Below are 17,731 nucleotides of genomic sequence, written 5' to 3' on the forward strand. Positions count from 1 at the left end.
CATTGTGGGAGTAATGTCTCTTGCCGCAGAAGCTGTGGACGGTATTTCGCAGGGACGCATGCCCCCGCCCCCCTTGGCCGCTGGCGCGAGGGCCCGTCGAGGCCGCTTGCGGCTTTAATTATTCTTCCGTCTTCTTCTTCTTCTTTATTTTTCTCCGCTGTTGGGCCATTTTCGGGGCGCTTGCCATGGACGAAAACGCACGAAATTCGGCACCAGTTCCGAGAATTGCCACCGCTACTCAGAACCAGAAGCCCAAACTTGGCCGGGGCTCAAGGCCTCTATAGCGCCCCCTAAGTCGTTGTGATTTTGGCCTCCCGCATTAAGGTGACTGGGTGCCATGTAGTTTGTACTAGTGGCATGCCATTTGGTACGCATATGTATCTCACTAAGCCGGACAAAAATGTAATGCCAATGCATTAGCCACGCCCAACAGGAAGTGAGGTAATTTCACTTTTGTGCGAAATGCATGGCCACGAAGACGGCGCAACTCCTCCTAGACCGTTCATAGGAATGTCACCAAAATTGATACACATCATCTACAGACATGGCTGACAGAAGTTACTAAATACGTTTCACGTAGCATTAACCATTCAGAAGTTATACGTCAATCAATTTTCGATGCAAAATTTTACATGCTTAAAAATTCATAACAAATCTTCTAATTGCTCAAAACTGCTCATACTTCACAGGCAAATCACTCATTGGGCTTCTGACATGTTACGCAATTTCTGTGATATTTCGCCACTGGGGGCGCTATTTTTGGGCAAAAAATCCAATCTTTCCTCAAATTTGGTCAAACGTCACGGCCACCCTCTTACTACCTCCCATGTCATGTATACCACATTTTGGGAATTTTCGTCCATGGGGGGCGCTGTTTTTGGCCGACGCAATTGCTCCAAAACGGGTTTTTGGTAAATAATTCCATAATGCTGTTCCATCACACCACTTCCTTGTGATAGTGCGTTGCTGTTGTAGACACTTATTTTTCCAACTCGTAATCGCTCATGTACAGCATAGTGCCACCTACTGACATGGGAAAAACCAAAAAATTTATTCTTCAAAAATCTATATCTCATCTTCTACTTACTCAATTGTCATCAAACTTCATATGCAAACTCTGCATAGCTCACCTGACATGTACGCCAAATTTTGTGCTCTTTCGCCGCTGGGGGTGCTGGTTATGGCAGAAATGATATTGCAGCTTCTGATTTGTCAAACTTGGCAAGCAAACTCTTTACAAGACCCTTTTTGGGGTGCTTGCCATGGTCGACATCGCACGAAATTTGGCTCCTTTTTCTTAGACTCCCACCGCTACTGAGAACCAGAAGCCCAGATCCAGGCGGGCCTCAGGGCCTCTATAGCGCCCCCTAACTCATTGTGATTTTGGCCTCCCGCATTAAGGTGCCTGGTTGCCATGTAGTTTGTAGTAGTGGCATGCCATTTGGTACTCATATGTATCTCACTAAGCCGGACAAAAATGTAATGCCAATGCTTTAGCCACGCCCAACAGGAAGTGAGGTAATTTCACTTTTGTGCGAAATGCATGGCCACGAAGACGGCGCAACTCCTCCTAGACCGTTCATAGGAATGTCACCACAATTGATACACATCATCTACAGACACGGCTGACAAAAGTTCCTAAATACGTTTCACGTGGAATAAACCGTTCAGAAGTTATACGTCAATCAATTTTCAATGCAAAATTTTACATGCTTCAAAATTCATTACATATCTTCAAATTGCTCAAAACTGCTCATACTTCACACGCAAATCACTCATTAGGCATCGGACATGTTACCCAATTTCTGTGATATTTCGCCACTGGGGGCGCTATTTCTGGGCAGAAAATCCAATCTTTCCTCAAATTTGGTCAAACTTCACGCCCACCCTCTTACTACCTCCCATGTCATGTACACCACATTTTGGGAATTTTCGTCCATGGGGGGCGCTGTTTTTGGCCAACGCAATTGCTCCAAAACAGGTTTTTGGTAAATAATTCCATAATGCTTCTCCTTCACACCACTACCTTGTGACAGTACGTAGCTGTTGTAGACACTTATTTTTCCAACTCATAATCGCTCATGTGCAGCATAGCGCCACCTACTGACATGGGAGAAACCAAAAAATTTATTCTTCAAAAATCAATATCTCATCTTCTATTTTCTCAATCTTGATCAAACTTGATACGCACACTCTTAACAGGTCACCTGACATATGTGCCAAATTTTGTGAACTTTTGCCACTGGGGGCGCTGTTTTCAGGCAACAATTTATATCTCGGCTTCTGATTGGTCAAACTTGATCAAACTTTACAAAACAACTCTTCATAGGTCCCTTGACATGTATTCCAAATTTGGTGAACTTTCACCACTGGGGGCGCTCATTGCGCTGTAGCAGTTGCAGGAGAGGTGTTTACAATCATGAGGCACCAGGAGTATGTTGTTTTGGTTGCCTTAAACACACATGACTTGTGGACCACTGGGGGCGCTCATTGCGCTGTAGCAGTTGCAGGAGAGGTGTTTACAATCATGAGGCACCAGGAGTATGTTGTTTTGGTTGCCTTAAACACACATGACTTGTGGGGAATGGGTAGGCAGTCGGGAGCAAGTGTTGTAGCGTTACATACAGACTAATAGATGTCTAACAGAAGACAATCCTATGTAACTATAGCTTGGTGACTGATGAGGTAAATACATTAATTTGGTTGGGAAGCCATGGCATAAAATGTTCTGCCCATGACAACATCTCAGCGCACCATGTACTCTGTGTCCATTTCTGTGCTTTGTCACCATTGTGGGAGTAATGTCTCTTGCCAAAGAAGCTGTGGAAGGTATTTCGCGGGGACGCATGCCCCCGCCCCCCATGGCCGCTGGCGCGAGGGCCCATCGAGGCCGCTTGCGGCTTTAATTATTCTTCCGTCTTCTTCTTCTTCTTCTTTATTTTTCTCCGCTGTTGGGCCATTTTCGGGGCGCTTGCCATGGGCGAAAACGCATGAAATTTGGCACCAGTTCCGAGAATTGCCACCGCTACTCAGAACCAAAAGCCCAAACTTGGCCGGGGCTCAGGGCCTCTATAGCGCCCCCTAAGTCGTTGTGATTTTGGTCTCCCGCATTAAGGTGCCTGGTTGCCATGTAGTTTGTAGTAGTGGCATGTCATTTGGTACACATATGTATCTCACTAAGCTGGACAAAAATGTAATGCCAATGCATTAGCCACGCCCAACAGGAAGTGAGGTAATTTCACTTTTGTGCGAAATGCATGGCCACGAAGACGGCGCAACTCCTCCTAGACCGTTCATAGGAATGTCACCAAAATTGATACACATCATCTACAGACATGGCTGACAAAAGTTACTAAATACGTTTCACGTAGCATAAACCGTTCAGAAGTTATACATCAATCAATTTTCGATGCAAAATTTTACATGCTTAAAAATTCATAACAAATCTTCTGATTGCTCAAAACTGCTCATACTTCACACGCAAATCACTCATTGGGCTTCTGACATGGGACCCACTTTCTGTGATATTTCGCCACTGGGGGCGCTATTTTTGGGCAAAAAATCCAATCTTTCCTCAAATTTGGTCAAACTTCACGGCCACCCTCTTACTACGTCCCATGTCATGTATACCACGTTTTGGGAATTTTCGTCCATGGGGGGGCGCTGTTTTTGGCCGACGCGATTGCTCCAAAACGGGTTTTTGGTAAATAATTCCATAATGCTTTTCCTTCACACCACTACCTTGTGATAGTGCATTGCTGTTGTAGACACTTATTTTTCCAACTCATAATCGCTCATGTACAGCATAGCGCCACCTACTGACATGGGAAAAACCAAAAAATTTATTCTTCTAAAATGTATATCTCATCTTCTATTTACTCAATTGTCATCAAACTTCATTCGCCAACTCTTCATAGCTCACCTGACATGTACGCCAAATTTTGTGCACTTTCGCCGCTGGGGGTGCTGGTTATGGCAGAAATGATATTGCAGCTTCTGATTTGTCGAACTTGGCAAGCAAACTCTTTACAAGACCCTTATTGGGGTGCTTGCCATCGTCGACAACGCACGAAAATTGGCTCCTTTTTCTTAGACTGCCACCGCTACTGAGAACCAGAAGCCCAGATCCAGGCGGGCCTCAGGGCCTCTATAGCGCCCCCTAACTCATTGTGATTTTGGCCTCCCGCATTAAGGTGCCTGGTTGCCATGTAGTTTGTAGTAGTGGCATGCCATTTGGTACGCATATGTAGCTCACTAAGCCGGACAAAAACGTAATGCCACTGCATTAGCCACGCCCAACAGGAAGTGAGTTATTTTCACTTTTGTGCGAAATGCATGGCCACGAAGACGGCGCAACTCCTCCTTGACCGTTCATAGGAATGTCACCAAAATTGATACACATCATCTATAGACATGGCTGACAAAAGTTCCTAGATATGTTTCACGTAGCATAAACCGTTCCGAAGTTATACGTCAATCAATTTTCAATGCAAAATTTTACATGCTTAAAAATTCATTACAAATCTTCTAATTGCTCAAAACTGCTCATACTTCACACGCAAATCACTCATTGGGCTTCTGACATGTTCCCCAATTTCTGTGATATTTCGCCACTGGGGGCGCTATTTTTGGGCAAAAAATCCATTCTTTCGTCAAATTTGGTCAAACTTCACGGCCACCCTCTTACTACCTCCCATGTCATGTATACCACATTTTGGGAATTTTCGTCCATGGGGGGGCGCTGTTTTTGGCCGACGCAATTGCTCCAAAACGGGTTTTTGGTTAATAATTCCATAATGCTTTTCCTTCACACCACTACCTTGTGATAGTGCGTTGCTGTTGTAGACACTTCTTTCTCCAACTCATAATCGCTCATGTACAGCATAGCGCCACCTACTGACATGGGAAAAACCAAAACATTTATTCTTCAACAATCTATATCTCATCTTCTATTTACTCAATTGTCATCAAACTTCATACGCAAACTCTTCATAGCTCCCCTGACCTGTACGCCAAATTTTGTGTACTTTCGCCCCTGGGGGTGCTGGTTATGGCAGAAATGACATTGCAGCTTCTGATTTGTCAAACTTGCCAAGCAAACTCTTTACAAGACCCTTATTGGGGCGCTATTATTATTAGGGCCCGAGCACCGTACAGTGCGAGACCCTATCGTTGCCATGTGTCCAATTCTGTGCTTTGTCGCCATTGCGGGAGTAATGTCTCTTGCCGAAGAAGCTGTGGATGGTATTTCGCGGGGACGCATGCCCCCGCCCCCCCTTGGCCGCTGGCGCGAGGGCCCGTCGAGGCCGCTTGCAGCTTTAATTTGTAATTCTTCTTCTTCCGGGTTTACGGTGTTTACAGATCCCAGTGTGCTCGCGGGGTGTGTGTGGGCATGTGAGGACACTCCTCCTCACCAATCAGTGCACAGGGGAGTGTCTGCTCACGCCCCTAGCCCCACTCGGCTCGGTTTGGCTCGCTTCAGCCCTACTCCAAAACCGTGCGAGTTTTGGGTGCTAAGCAGGGCTGAAGCGAGCTGAGTCGTGCTGCTCTAAGGTAGTCGAAACGTGAGCCATGTCGGGCTGAAGTGAGCTGAAGCGAGCTGAAAAAGGGTAGTGGAAAAGGGCCAAAAGACTCAGTAACTAGAGACACAAACAGGGGTAGTATAAATACCCAAAGTAATAGAACACATGACCAGGTTAACTAGGCAATTAAGAAAATAGGCGGGACCGTTAACAACAAACAGGTGGGGCACAAGGCACATGAAAAACAAAGAAGCACATGGCTGTCAAAACAAACACAAATGACACAGATACAATAGTGGCCTCTAGAGGCCGAGAAAGTCACAACGCCTAACAGGACCCCCCAAGGAGCATCTCCTGACGTTCCCAGCCCGATCAGGATGGGCCAAATGGAAGTCCCAACAAAGTTCTTTGTCCAAAATATCCCGAGTGGGGACCCAACAGAGCTCCTCAGGCCCATAGCCCTCCCAGTCCACTAGGTACTGGAGACTGCCACGGACCCGGCGGGAGTCCAGCAGGCGGCACACAGTGAACACAGTCTGTCCACGGAGGATGCAGGGAGGCGGGGGATTCCTAGGGGCAGGGGCATAAGGGCCGCAACAGGGACACGTGGAATGTGGGGTTGATTCTCAGAGACCGGGGCAACTGGAGACGGCAGGCAACAGGGTTCACCCTGCGCACTACCTTGAAGGGGCCAACATAACGAGGGGCAAGTTTGCGGTTCTCCACCCGTAGAGGAAGGTCTTTAGCGGACAACCAAACCCGCTGCCCAGGGCAAAAAATGTGGGCAGGCCGTCTATGGCGGTTGGCCTGAGTCTGGTTGGCCCTGGAAGTATGGATGAGAGTCCTCTGGACCTTGTTCCAGGTCTTACAACACCATCTCAGGAACTGGTTGACCAAGGGCACCCCAGCGTCCTCCTCCTGTTCAGGAAACAAAGGTGGCTGGAACCCAAATTGGCATTGGAATGGAGACAACCTGGTGGCTGATGACTGCAGGGTGTTATGGGCGTACTCCGCCCATGGCAGCCAGGTGCTCCACGACATCGGGTTATCCATCGCCAGACCTCGCAGGGTGGTTTCCAGGTCCTGGTTGAGCCTCTCAGTCTGGCCATTAGACTGGGGATGGAACCTGGAGGAGAGGCTGGCAGTGGCCCCGATCAGCTTGCAGAACCCCCGCCACACTCGGGAGGAGAACTGGGGCCCCCAGTCGGAGACGATGTCCTGTGGGAGCCCAAAGACTCGGAAGACATGGGTGAACATTAGTTTGGCCGTATCAAGGGCAGAAGGGAGCTTGCATAGCGGTATGAAACGACAGGCCTTTGAGAACCTGTCAACTATGAGTAGAATGACAGTGTTACCTTGTGAATCTGGAAGGCCCGTGATGAAGTCGACTGCCACATGAGACCAGGGATGCCGAGGAATGGGCAGAGGATGCAGGAGACCCTGGGGATGCTGCCATGGGTTCTTGCTTCTGGTGCACACTTCACAGGACAGGACGAATGACCTCACTTCTTTCTCCATGCTTGGCCACCAGAAGCGTCTTTTCAAGAAATCCAGGGTCCTCCGAGCTCCCGGGTGGACAGTGAGAGGGGACGAATGACCCCACTGGAGAACCTTGGCCCGGGCCTGATGTGGGACGTACAAGAGGCCAGGTGGTCCCGTCCCAGGACTGGGGTCCTGGCATTGAGCTTGCCGGACGGCCTCCTCAACACCCCAGCGGACAGGGGCCACAATCTAGGACACAGGGATAATAGGCCCAACTTCACTCTCCCTGTTAGTGGAAGAGAACTGTCTGGAAAGAGCATCAGGTTTGGTGTTCTTCGAGCCGGGGCAGTACAACAGGGTGAAATTGAACCGACTGAAGAACAGGGCCCACCTAGCCTGTCGTGGATTAAGTCTTTTGGCTTGCTGGAGGTACTCCAGGTTTTTGTGGTCCATCCAAACCAGGAATGGATGTTGAGCTCCTTCAAGCCAGTGCCTCCACTCCTCAAGGGCCAGTTTGACCGCAAGCAGTTCTCGATCCCCCACATCATAACGGGACTCCGCAGGACTCAGACGGTGGGAGAAGTATGCACAGGGGTGCAACCTTCCATCCGAGCATTGAGAGAGGAACGCGCCGACGCCACTGTCTGAAGCGTCCACCTCGGACGGCCAGGGTCTTGGCTGGATCCATCTGGAGTTGTCCTGTCCATACAATAAAGCCCAGAAAGGAGACCTCGGGGACATGAAACTCATATTTCTGGGCCTTCGCAAACAGATTGTTCTTTAGCAGCCTCTGAAGAACCTGACGGACATGGTGGCAGTTCTCATGCAAGGTCTTGGAGAATATCAGAATGTTGCGCACTGGTTGCGCACTGGTTGCGCACTGTGATCTTGTTCAGGCCCCTGTAGTCAATATACGGTCGCAGCCCCCCATCCTTCTTGCCGACAAAGAAGAAGCCTGCACCAGCAGGTGAGGTGGAGGGTCGGATGAATCCAGAGGCCAGGGAATCCTTGATGTATTCATCCATGGCCTTGCGTTCTGGCTGAGAGAGGGAAAACAGCCTGCCCCGAGGAGGGGTAGCCCCGGGGAGCAAGTCTATGGCACAGTCATAGGCACGGTGCGGAGGAAGAACGGCGGCCCTACTCTTGCTAAAAACCTCCTTCAGATCCCAGTACTCTGTGGGAACTTGAGATGGTGAGATCAGGGGGCTCGGCAGGAGACACAGGAGAACTAGAGAGCAGACAAGAGGCATGGCATGTAGGGCCCCATTCCACAACCTGGCTTGTTACCCAGTGTATGCGAGGGTTGTGGTGGGTAAGCCAAGGAAGGCCTAGAATCACTGGGAACTCTGGTGACTGAATCAAGTGCAGGGATATTTCTTCTTTGTGACCTTGGGACTGGAGAAGGACTGGGGAAGTTACCTGGGTGACTCTTCTGTCACCTAAAGCTTGGCCATCCAGAGCAGACACAGACAACGGAACTTCAAGAGGTGCAGTAGGGACATTAATTCTTCGGGCGAAGTGAACATCCATAAAGTTTCCAGCAGCCCCAGAGTCTAACAAGGCTTGGCAAGAGTGGACGGACTCACCCCAGGAGATGGAGACAGGGATGTAGACTCCTTGGCCAGGAAGTTTGGGAGAAAGGGTAGTCCCCATCACAACCCTGCCTCGGCTGGACGGGGCAGTCCTTTTCCCAAGAGCTCGGGACATGATGCTCGGAAATGGCCAGGCTTGCCACAGTAGATGCAGCACTTGTCCCTCCTTCTGCGCTCCCTCTCAGATGCGGAGAGACAAGTACGGCCAACTTGCATGGGCTCCGGACAGTCACTGGAGGAGGTGGATGGACTCCAGGCTGAGGCAGTGAGGCAAGGGAAGCTCAGGGCTTGGCAACACTCTCTAATCCTGTTATCAAGACGAATGGCATGTGAGATCAGAGTTTCAAGGTCACCCTATAGAGGCCAGACCGTGTTTGATGGGGTCAGAAAGACCATGGTGGAAGGCTGAAACCAGGGCAGTCTCATTCCATCCACAGACTGCTGCGAGCGTCCGGAATGAGATGGCGTAGTCTGCGACACTTCCCCCCTGCCGGATGGACATGAGCTTCCTGGCTGCATCTTTGCTGATGTCCGCCTGATTGAAAACACGAAGCATCTCCTCCGTAAACATCTTGAAATCGGAGCACTCGGGTCCCTGTCTGTGCCAGATGGCTGTTGCCCAAGCTCATGCCCTATCAGCTAATAAAGTTATCACATATGCAATCTTGCAGTGGTCCGTAGTGTAGGTGGCAGGCTGGAGCTCAAAGGTGAGTTGGCACTGGGTAAGAAACTCCTGGCACTCACTGTGCTTGCCATCATACCTCTGAGGTGCAGGAAGCAGCGTGGCAGGAGCAGATGGTGGAGCAGAGGGCAGAGGAGTCAGCTGTGCCAGGGCCTTCCCAATTTGCTAAAGCAGTGCATCATGGCAAGCAAGGGCCTCATGTTGGCTTGCAAGTGTTCGTCCATGAGTGTCCAAAGCTTGTTAAAACAGCCATAATTTCCCAAAGTTTAGCCAGGTAGACAGCTGAAGAAGACTCTGCTGAGTCAGTCATGACTGAGTCTTTCTGTTAGGTTGGGCTGGGAATCAAACCCGGGTCACTGGTGTAGTAACCCAGCCAACACCCACTAGGCTAAGCAGAGGAATGACTCAAGTGCAGAGGAGTGAGATCAAAGCCAATGTTCAAAAGGTTTATTAGCCCAAGCTCAGAAGTCCAGTAATATCCACAGCTCATGATAAAAAATCCACAAAAGTAAATTTCCAACACACAGAAGATACAAGAGAAAATGTCCAAAAGTTCAAAAGTCCAAAAATCCAAACCAAGGGAGAGAAGGCAAAAATCCAAACGCTCAGAAGATACAAAAGGCTCCAAGTAAACAAAAACAGTCCAAATGTCCCAAGAGAGCAGAATCCAAAAAAACAGGCAAAGGTACTCAGAACAAAGGTCATGAACAGCACAAAGACTCAGTAACTAGAGACACAAACTGGGGTAGTATAAATACCCAAAGTAATAGAACACATGACCAGGTTAAACTAGGCAATTAAGAAAATAGGCGTTAACAATGAACAGGTGGGGCACAAGGCACATGAAAAACAAAGAAGCACATGGCTGTCAAAACAAACACAAATGACACAGATACAATAGCGGCCTCTAGAGGCCGAGAAAGTCACAACGCCTAACATCATCTGTTTCTTGCTCTGTTTATTTATCTCTCTACAGTATCATTTCATTTAATTATGTTGTTTGTTCTGATATTCAAAGGACTAAAATGAATAAATGAACACATTCAAACAATTGTGAAAGTGATTTATTTGACTGCAATATCCCATGTGGTTCTGTTTACATTAAATTCAGTTAGATGTCTCACAATAATACACTTTAAAGTGTTCAGGTGGGATCAAGGTTTTGACTCCTGACCCCTCCACTGACGTACTTTCACATGGTCAGAGCTCACACTCAATAAATCAACCTTTACCGATAGATTGCAGGGCATTAAATATGTCAAAATAATGAGACAGCAAAATGAAATAATATCTTGAAACATGTTTGTAAGTAAATATAATGAGATAAAAAGTTAAAATAATGACATGCCATGTTGAAATAGTGAGTTATCAAGTTGAAATAAGGATATAATATTTCAAAATAACTACATAAGAGGTGGAAGAATGAGTCAAGGCCAAATAATGAGTCGAAAAGTTACAATACTGACATGATTATGTTGCAATAATGAGAAATGAAGTCAAAATAAAGATACGGCACTTTCACGTTTCCAATATTTTGAACTTGTGGTTCAGGGCAAAGGTACTAACTAGCATCAGTCACTATTTGGTGAATATTAAACATCAAGCTGGCGTTTCATCTTACTCACTCTCATTAAAATGAATGACAAATGGGGCGTTTTTTACAGATTTGAAAATGTGAATGCAGCTCATCTCTCTCTCTTTCTTTCTAATATAATGACCAGAGGAAACAGATCTCCATCACAATGAGGTTTATATAGTAAAGAGGAGATGGCCGCTGAATGTGTTGCGTCTATTTGCATCTGTGTAAACTTTCCGGTTCTCCAAGAGCTGCAGGTAGATCCGGTCTCCTTTCTCAAGCAGCAGTGAGACCGTGTTACCTGCTGTGTCCTCGGTGTCGGCACCAGGCGGGTTATCGGAGGCTAAAACGACCGCTTCTCCGTTCTTCACCAGAGACAGGCCAGTTGCGAGCTCGTTTGGGTTGAAGAGGAAGAAAATGAAGAAGTACACTCCTCTTACAGGTGCTGTGAAGATACCTGGAAAAACGATTTACATTATTATTTTAAACAAATGAAAGGTGTGGATCAAACCATATGTTGTGAAACCTTGAGGAAGAAGCTCTGGATCAGCAGGTGGTGTTCGTTTGTAGACTCTGTGGCTCCATGTGTACCTGACCTTCCCTGTCTGTATCCTCATACCTGCTGTCCTCATTGACTTTCACCATTATTCTCACAAGAACAGAATTAAAGAGACATTGAGTTCACCCTGACTGTGACTGTGGCCTCCACATTTGCTGTTAACAAAAGATAGAATGGTATGAAGATGGATGATTACTAGCCTCCTCGAGCTGATCTCCATTTGAGATGAACAATTTTACACACATCCATTCAGAGGCGTCAACATTTATTGAGAAGGTACATGTGAAACCAGGGGTGCAGATACGTTTTTTGAACTGGGGGGGACAAAGCTGCCAGCAAACCAACCCCACCCCCAACCCCAACATGTGTTGTGCGAGGAATATACTCTGATGCCCTTAAAACTGCCTTCTGAGCACTGTATCTACAGGCTACCATCGAAAGAAGGAGGCTACCAGAAAGGCATCTCTACTCTGTATGATTTTACTTTCACTACGACATTACTTTGAACAGACTATCAAAAAATTGCAAGGTGATATGATAAAGTAAGGCACAGTTTACTTACAGTCGTTGTTTTTTGAAAAAACAATGCAATCGTTTTCTGCCTTTTCGGTTTGGCACCCTTCATCATGCCGTGTTGGGGTCCTGAACTAGGAGCTGTCCTCGATATGCCTGTCAAACTTGTTGTGGGTAACCATAGCAACCAAGCTCGAGCTCGCAACCTGTGCAGTCTGCGCAGTTGCAACCAACCAAATATCAGTCTTTGTTTTGTTTTATGTGAGTTGTTGCAACTATGTATGTACTGCTGTGCACCTCAATAAACCGAATGGTAATTAGTAGGGCTGCACGATTATGGAAAAAATGATAATCACGATTATCTTGATCAAAATTGTAATCACGATTATTAATCACGATTATTCTTGATGTTAGGGAAATCACTTACATTTTATTTCACTATATTCAAACAAACAATATGAACAGCTTTCAGTGCAGAATGAAATTTAAAAGAGAAATTCTGATTTCCAAATGACAAATAAATGAAATTTATCCAAGAAATTACCAAAGGATGAAGGAACTGAAAACTCAATTGCAACAATTACATAGCATTATACTGAGGCCTACAAGTTTTTAGCTAGAAAGAGCAGCCTATCAACATGCTCTGGCTTTAAACATGAGCGAAGGCAGGTCACAGCATTGCCTCCAGTGCTAAATAGTCTGTTGTTCCGACATAGTTAGCTTTTCTCTCTCACCTCAATCTGTTACCTACTGTACTCTCACGCTATCACCCCTTGAAGATACCGCTGCACTGAAGCTCTGCGCACTTGGCTTGCTTGCTTATTTAGGCGGAGTAATGAAACCTTACATGCGTCGGTTCGCCCCCTAATGGTTTAGCGGAGTACTGGTCAAAAAGTGCTTGATCAGATATGCAGCAGAGCTCGCATTTTAAATGGAAATAAATCGCGATTTTCATTTAATTTAATCGTGGCAGCCAAAATCGCGATTTTCGATTAAATTCGATTAATTGTGCAGCACTAGTAATTAGTCTTTTGATTTTTCCGTGAGGTTTGCCTTATGCAAAGAAAGACAGCATAGACATTTTTTCCTCCCCAGGATTTTATTTCATTTCAGAAAAGTGTGATGTACATCTGCGAATTTTTTTTTTTTATTGTACTAGAAAGAACATCAGGCCAGGTATGAATATTATTTTCACTCACCATAGCTTCGACAGGACTTTTTCCCCCTCTTAGTCTGCTGCTAGCGATGAGCTCCTCATGCTGAGCTTTATGTTTAAAATGTTTTCACAGGTTACTTGTATTGTAGGAAGATGCTGTAGTTCTTCATTTTGATTCTGTGTCATCTGTTCCTTAGGGCAATAACGTACACATGGCTTACATCACATAGTGTCACCTGGAATCAGATGTTGGTACCAGAGCATTTTTCTATGAGGATGAGTAAATGATCATGCCATTGGACCAATACTTGATTCCAGTATCGGTATTGATACATCCTTCGGGATTAGTGTGTAATAGTTTATGGCCCACATCATTCCTATTATCCAGCCAGTGTAACCTTGTGACATGATGAATAGCTCAACTGGAACACTTTCACTGTCGAGCGAATGGTAGATATTTGATTTTGGTGTAAAACTCTGTAATAACTGTAGCTCAGTGTTTCCATCGCTGCATTTGTATGCAGAGTTTGTTATCTTTGCTTTGTTTTCTGCACATGTAGTAATGTTTCCTGAATTCAGGTTTGAAGCTTGCGGCTTACTTTATTCTATATGTATCTTTATGTTGATCCTGTGAGTCTGTGTTTTGACCTGGATTATGAATCTGCCTGCACTTAGACCCCTGTTGGTGACTCATGACTTTTGGAAAATGATTAGATACACATCCAGCCATCTGTGAGTGGAAAACAATGTGGTATGTTTGTAATACAATAACAGCATGTGGTTACCTGTTTCTGGGTCGTATGCACTGCCGATGTTCGTCAGTACATTTCCGTACACTAAAGTCCGACGATCCGGGTATGGTCCGATATTTCTAAAAGCACTTGTAAGGGGAGACAACGTGGCTGAGAATGCCACTTTAGCTGTGATACCTAAAGACAGACACAAGGTTCGTTTTCAATCCCTTATTCTTGCTCTTGTGCAGAATTAAAAAAGATTTTAAAACATACTCTAAACCAGGGCTTTATTGCAGTGCATCAGGACATGTTCACAGCATGCAAAGCAAAATAATGCATCCCTTATATGAAAAATGAATTATTAAATATAAAATGAATAATGATATTTCAAATGCATATTACAGGAAATACAATGGATGTAAAAAGTTTACACACCCCTGTTGAAACAAACATAAATCATGTCAGAACTTTTTCCAGCTTTAATTTGAAACAGCAACCAGCAACATTCAAGCGAAACTCAAAAACAATGTACAAACAAGTATGCACACCCCTCGACTAACACTTCGTTAAAGCACTTTTGCTTGGACACCATACACAGTGTTTTTGGGTAAGACTCTACCAACTTAGCACATCTGCATTTGGTGATTTTATTCCACTCTTCTGTCAGATTGCTATGGAATCCTCTGTACCCAACCAAGTCAAGTCATTCCACAGGTTCCTTTTCACTCTTTCCCCTCATATCATTTTAGAATTGTGTGGAATCAAAGGCTTTGGGTTTACCTGGCTCTCCTGGTAATCCTGGTATTCCTGGTGGTCCTGCTGGTCCTACAAATCCTGGTAGTCCTGATATTCCTCGTGGTCCTGCTGGTCCTGTAATACCTGGAAGTCCCTGCACACTATCCCCTGAAATTAGAACAGTGAAATAACTCTGAATCTCTCTCACACACACTCTCTCTCTCTCTTTCTCTCACACACACACACACACACACACACACACACACACACACCAGGCTCACCCTTGTCTCCTTTAGGTCCAGGAAGTCCGTCTCTGCCGTCTCTTCCAGGAAGGCCGTTGTGTCCAGGAGAACCCGGGACTCCAGCCAGTGCAGGACAGCTGACAGTCTCAGAGCCAGCACTGAGATGGAGCCCAAAGTGTTGCAATAGCAGAAACGAGAACCACAGAGCACTGCACAGCGCCATCTTCAGACCACTAACATAAGCAACAGATCCGGAAACAAATTAAGAAACACCTCATAGAGTGACGTAAGTCCATTATTGCATGTACATCGATGCAGCAATTAGTGAAATGAATTGATGCAACAATCATAAACTGGTTATTACCAATTATAGATAAACTACTTTAGAAAAAGGACGTATGAAAAAAATCATTCATATTTTCAAACTGATGTGTAAAACACTTAATAGACTAGCAAGGTGATACTTAAAATGAAAATATTCATTCTCTACCTCATCACCATTCATTGATTAAGGGAAACGTTACCCCAGATTCTGAACAAAGTCGGTCACATATCGATCAGAGGATACTAAATCAAATTGTATGGTACTGTATCACAGCAGATTCATTCGTTTCATCTAAGATCAAGTTGCTGCTTGAAGAATTGAAATTATATTATTTTGTTTGGAAGCTTGATGCCTAAGCCGCAAGCACATAGCTGAACGCTAAACAGCTCCCGTGCTGATCTTAGCATACAGACACAATTTCACAAGATTTGAAAAGAATGAATGAGAAATTAAGAGAAAGTGTAAAGCCTCAAATATCTTTGTATACATTGTAAAACAATTCCTTGGTCACAATATGCCATGCTGACATTATCATTGGCTGATTTCGTGCCATTGAGACCAACGACGGCTGACTATAATGCTGTGTTAGTGTGAGAAACTTCTGATTAAAATCTCTGCGTGTAAGCAGTGCTGTGAAAATGGACAGGGTTGAACCGTCAGGAGAGGCAGACCAGGCAAATGTTTGGGGCACCTGAAAAAAAAATTGACAAAAGGAGCCCCAATGGCCACTCATACTGGCGCATTTTGCTATAACATCTATAAACCCCATTAAACCTCCCATGAAGGCACTACACAGTGCAGCACCACTGCCCCAAACACCCCCTAAATGAGGCCACCACATGACAGCTGGATAAAATTAGTTAGGACAGTCAGCTATGTGTAACTGTCATACATACAGCATAAGGTTTAACTGTCAACACAATGAAACTATTTATAAAAACCTTTATCCGGTATACTCATAGATACTGTAAATTGTCGTATGTTTGTTTTATTATTTATTTATTTATTTGAAATGATCATTTTGCAGAAAATTAAGTTGATTTGGTTGTATAGGAGGTCATTCAGAGCTGTGAGGCATCTATCAAGCCACACCCCTAAAATCTATGTGTGGCTAGAATAACCATGGTTACAGGAAGCGTGGCTGGCTTATCAGCAGTACAACAAAACAACAAACATATTATCTGCTCTAAATATGTTTTTGATGATTGAACATCTTGGCACACTATCCACTGAGAAAAGTCACCGTTTAGATGACGATGAATCCCAGTGGGCTTCTTTGCATGAGGCCCCCGAGAGTCTAGGATCGCCACTGAATATACATAGTAACCAATAGGAGGACGGAAAACTCACAGGACAATTAGAAATATGGTCGCGGTGATGGAGAAACATAAAAAACGAAACATGCTAACGGACAGTGAAAAAAATCTCCTCCTTACTTCAAGATCACTTTGAAGAATTTTTGTTTTTGTGCAAGCTTGTTTTCTACATGAGCCTGGATCACAATAACTGATGATGTAAACAGAACCTTGTAACTTTCTTGAATCGCAGGTCTATCGTTAGAAGACAGTGTGACGAGTCATAATCTTACAACTGCACTGAAATCACACCAGCTTGAAAAGGCTTCAGTTTGAACTTTAATTACAGTACTGTATGCGATAAAGAGAAAAGATGAACATTTCCTGAGAAGCATGACCGTGTGGTCATGTTCATAAATATCATAAACATAATATGTTCAGAAACATCTGCTCAGATTTTACTCCACCCAAATGAGAGCAACCATGAGGAATGATGGAAAAGAATCCAGCTAATGTCCAATATGGCTTCCAGACCAAGATGACAAAAAACAAAACATAAATTAGAAATATGGTGACATTTCAGTTGGGGAATATGAATTACATGAACCATGAATTTGACAAAAAAAGATGAAAATCATGTCCAGGTGGTGATAAGAGCATTCATGAAGAAACAACTCTAACAGATTCTGGATATTATGCAATGCAACACAAATAAATCTCTGCGTCACAGCCTCAAACTCCCAGTAGGAATCTGGTATGAAGCCCAAGCAGGAGGGAAGATAAAGATACGGCCCACGTTAGCAGCATGAAAGAGAAATTTATGATTGTGCGCAATTGACAATAAAATCACTCCTTTAGTTAGAAGCTAATTTGGTGAACATGAAGACATGCATTAGCTGATGATGATTTAAAAAATACAGTGTAAAGTAAATACTATTTCCAGATTTTGCACCAATCTGTAAATACACACCTGGTTATCTTTTTAGATTAAATATGTTGTAAACCTTAACTGAATTTACTAGTTGACGTTTGCCACTGAAGGCCTTTTTTTGTTCATATTGTAAGATTTGTATTTATTGAATTCTTACAGAGTCAATTAAATTACTTACCGAGGGTTAGATGTTCTTCTGTCTGTGGAATTTGTAATTCTTGTTTGATTTCCACAGATGCCGACACTTTATGGCTATGTAGGTTCAGGAAAACTTCTGAAGACCTCAGAAGGAATCGAGTGAAGTTTAAAAAAATGGTGACTTGGTGTTACTGCAGCTAATAAAACAGCACCTCAAACAGACCTCCTTCTCTCTTTCCCTCCTCCTGC

At 44.8% G+C, this 17,731-nt stretch overlaps 1 protein-coding gene across 1 annotated transcript; it reads right to left on the minus strand.

The window, feature by feature from the left end:
- Positions 1-10,324: 10,324 nt before the first annotated feature.
- Positions 10,325-17,731, minus strand: LOC132890607 (adiponectin-like). Its single transcript, XM_060927627.1, has 5 exons — positions 17,523-17,731; positions 14,833-15,026; positions 14,597-14,719; positions 13,868-14,011; positions 10,325-11,311 (listed from the first exon to the last, which is right to left on the minus strand). The coding sequence occupies exons 2-5, from the start codon at positions 15,014-15,016 to the stop codon at positions 11,028-11,030; spliced, it is 735 nt and encodes a 244-aa protein (XP_060783610.1). The 5' UTR covers positions 15,017-15,026; positions 17,523-17,731; the 3' UTR covers positions 10,325-11,027.

The sequence above is a fragment of the Neoarius graeffei genome, chromosome 1 (genome assembly GCF_027579695.1).
Source record: "Neoarius graeffei isolate fNeoGra1 chromosome 1, fNeoGra1.pri, whole genome shotgun sequence".
NCBI lineage: Eukaryota > Metazoa > Chordata > Actinopteri > Siluriformes > Ariidae > Neoarius > Neoarius graeffei.

Bases quoted from the DNA above. Each gene is read 5' to 3' on its own strand.
- LOC132890607 (XM_060927627.1), bottom strand. From the start codon at position 15,016: ATGGCGCTGTGCAGTGCTCTGTGGTTCTCGTTTCTGCTATTGCAACAC. The intron at 14,720-14,832 runs GTGAGCCTGGTG...TTCTAATTTCAG, and splicing joins TGGACCTAAAGGAGACAAGG to GGGATAGTGTGCAGGGACTT. The intron at 11,312-13,867 runs GTAACCACATGC...TCGTTTTTCCAG, and splicing joins TGCATACGACCCAGAAACAG to GTATCTTCACAGCACCTGTA.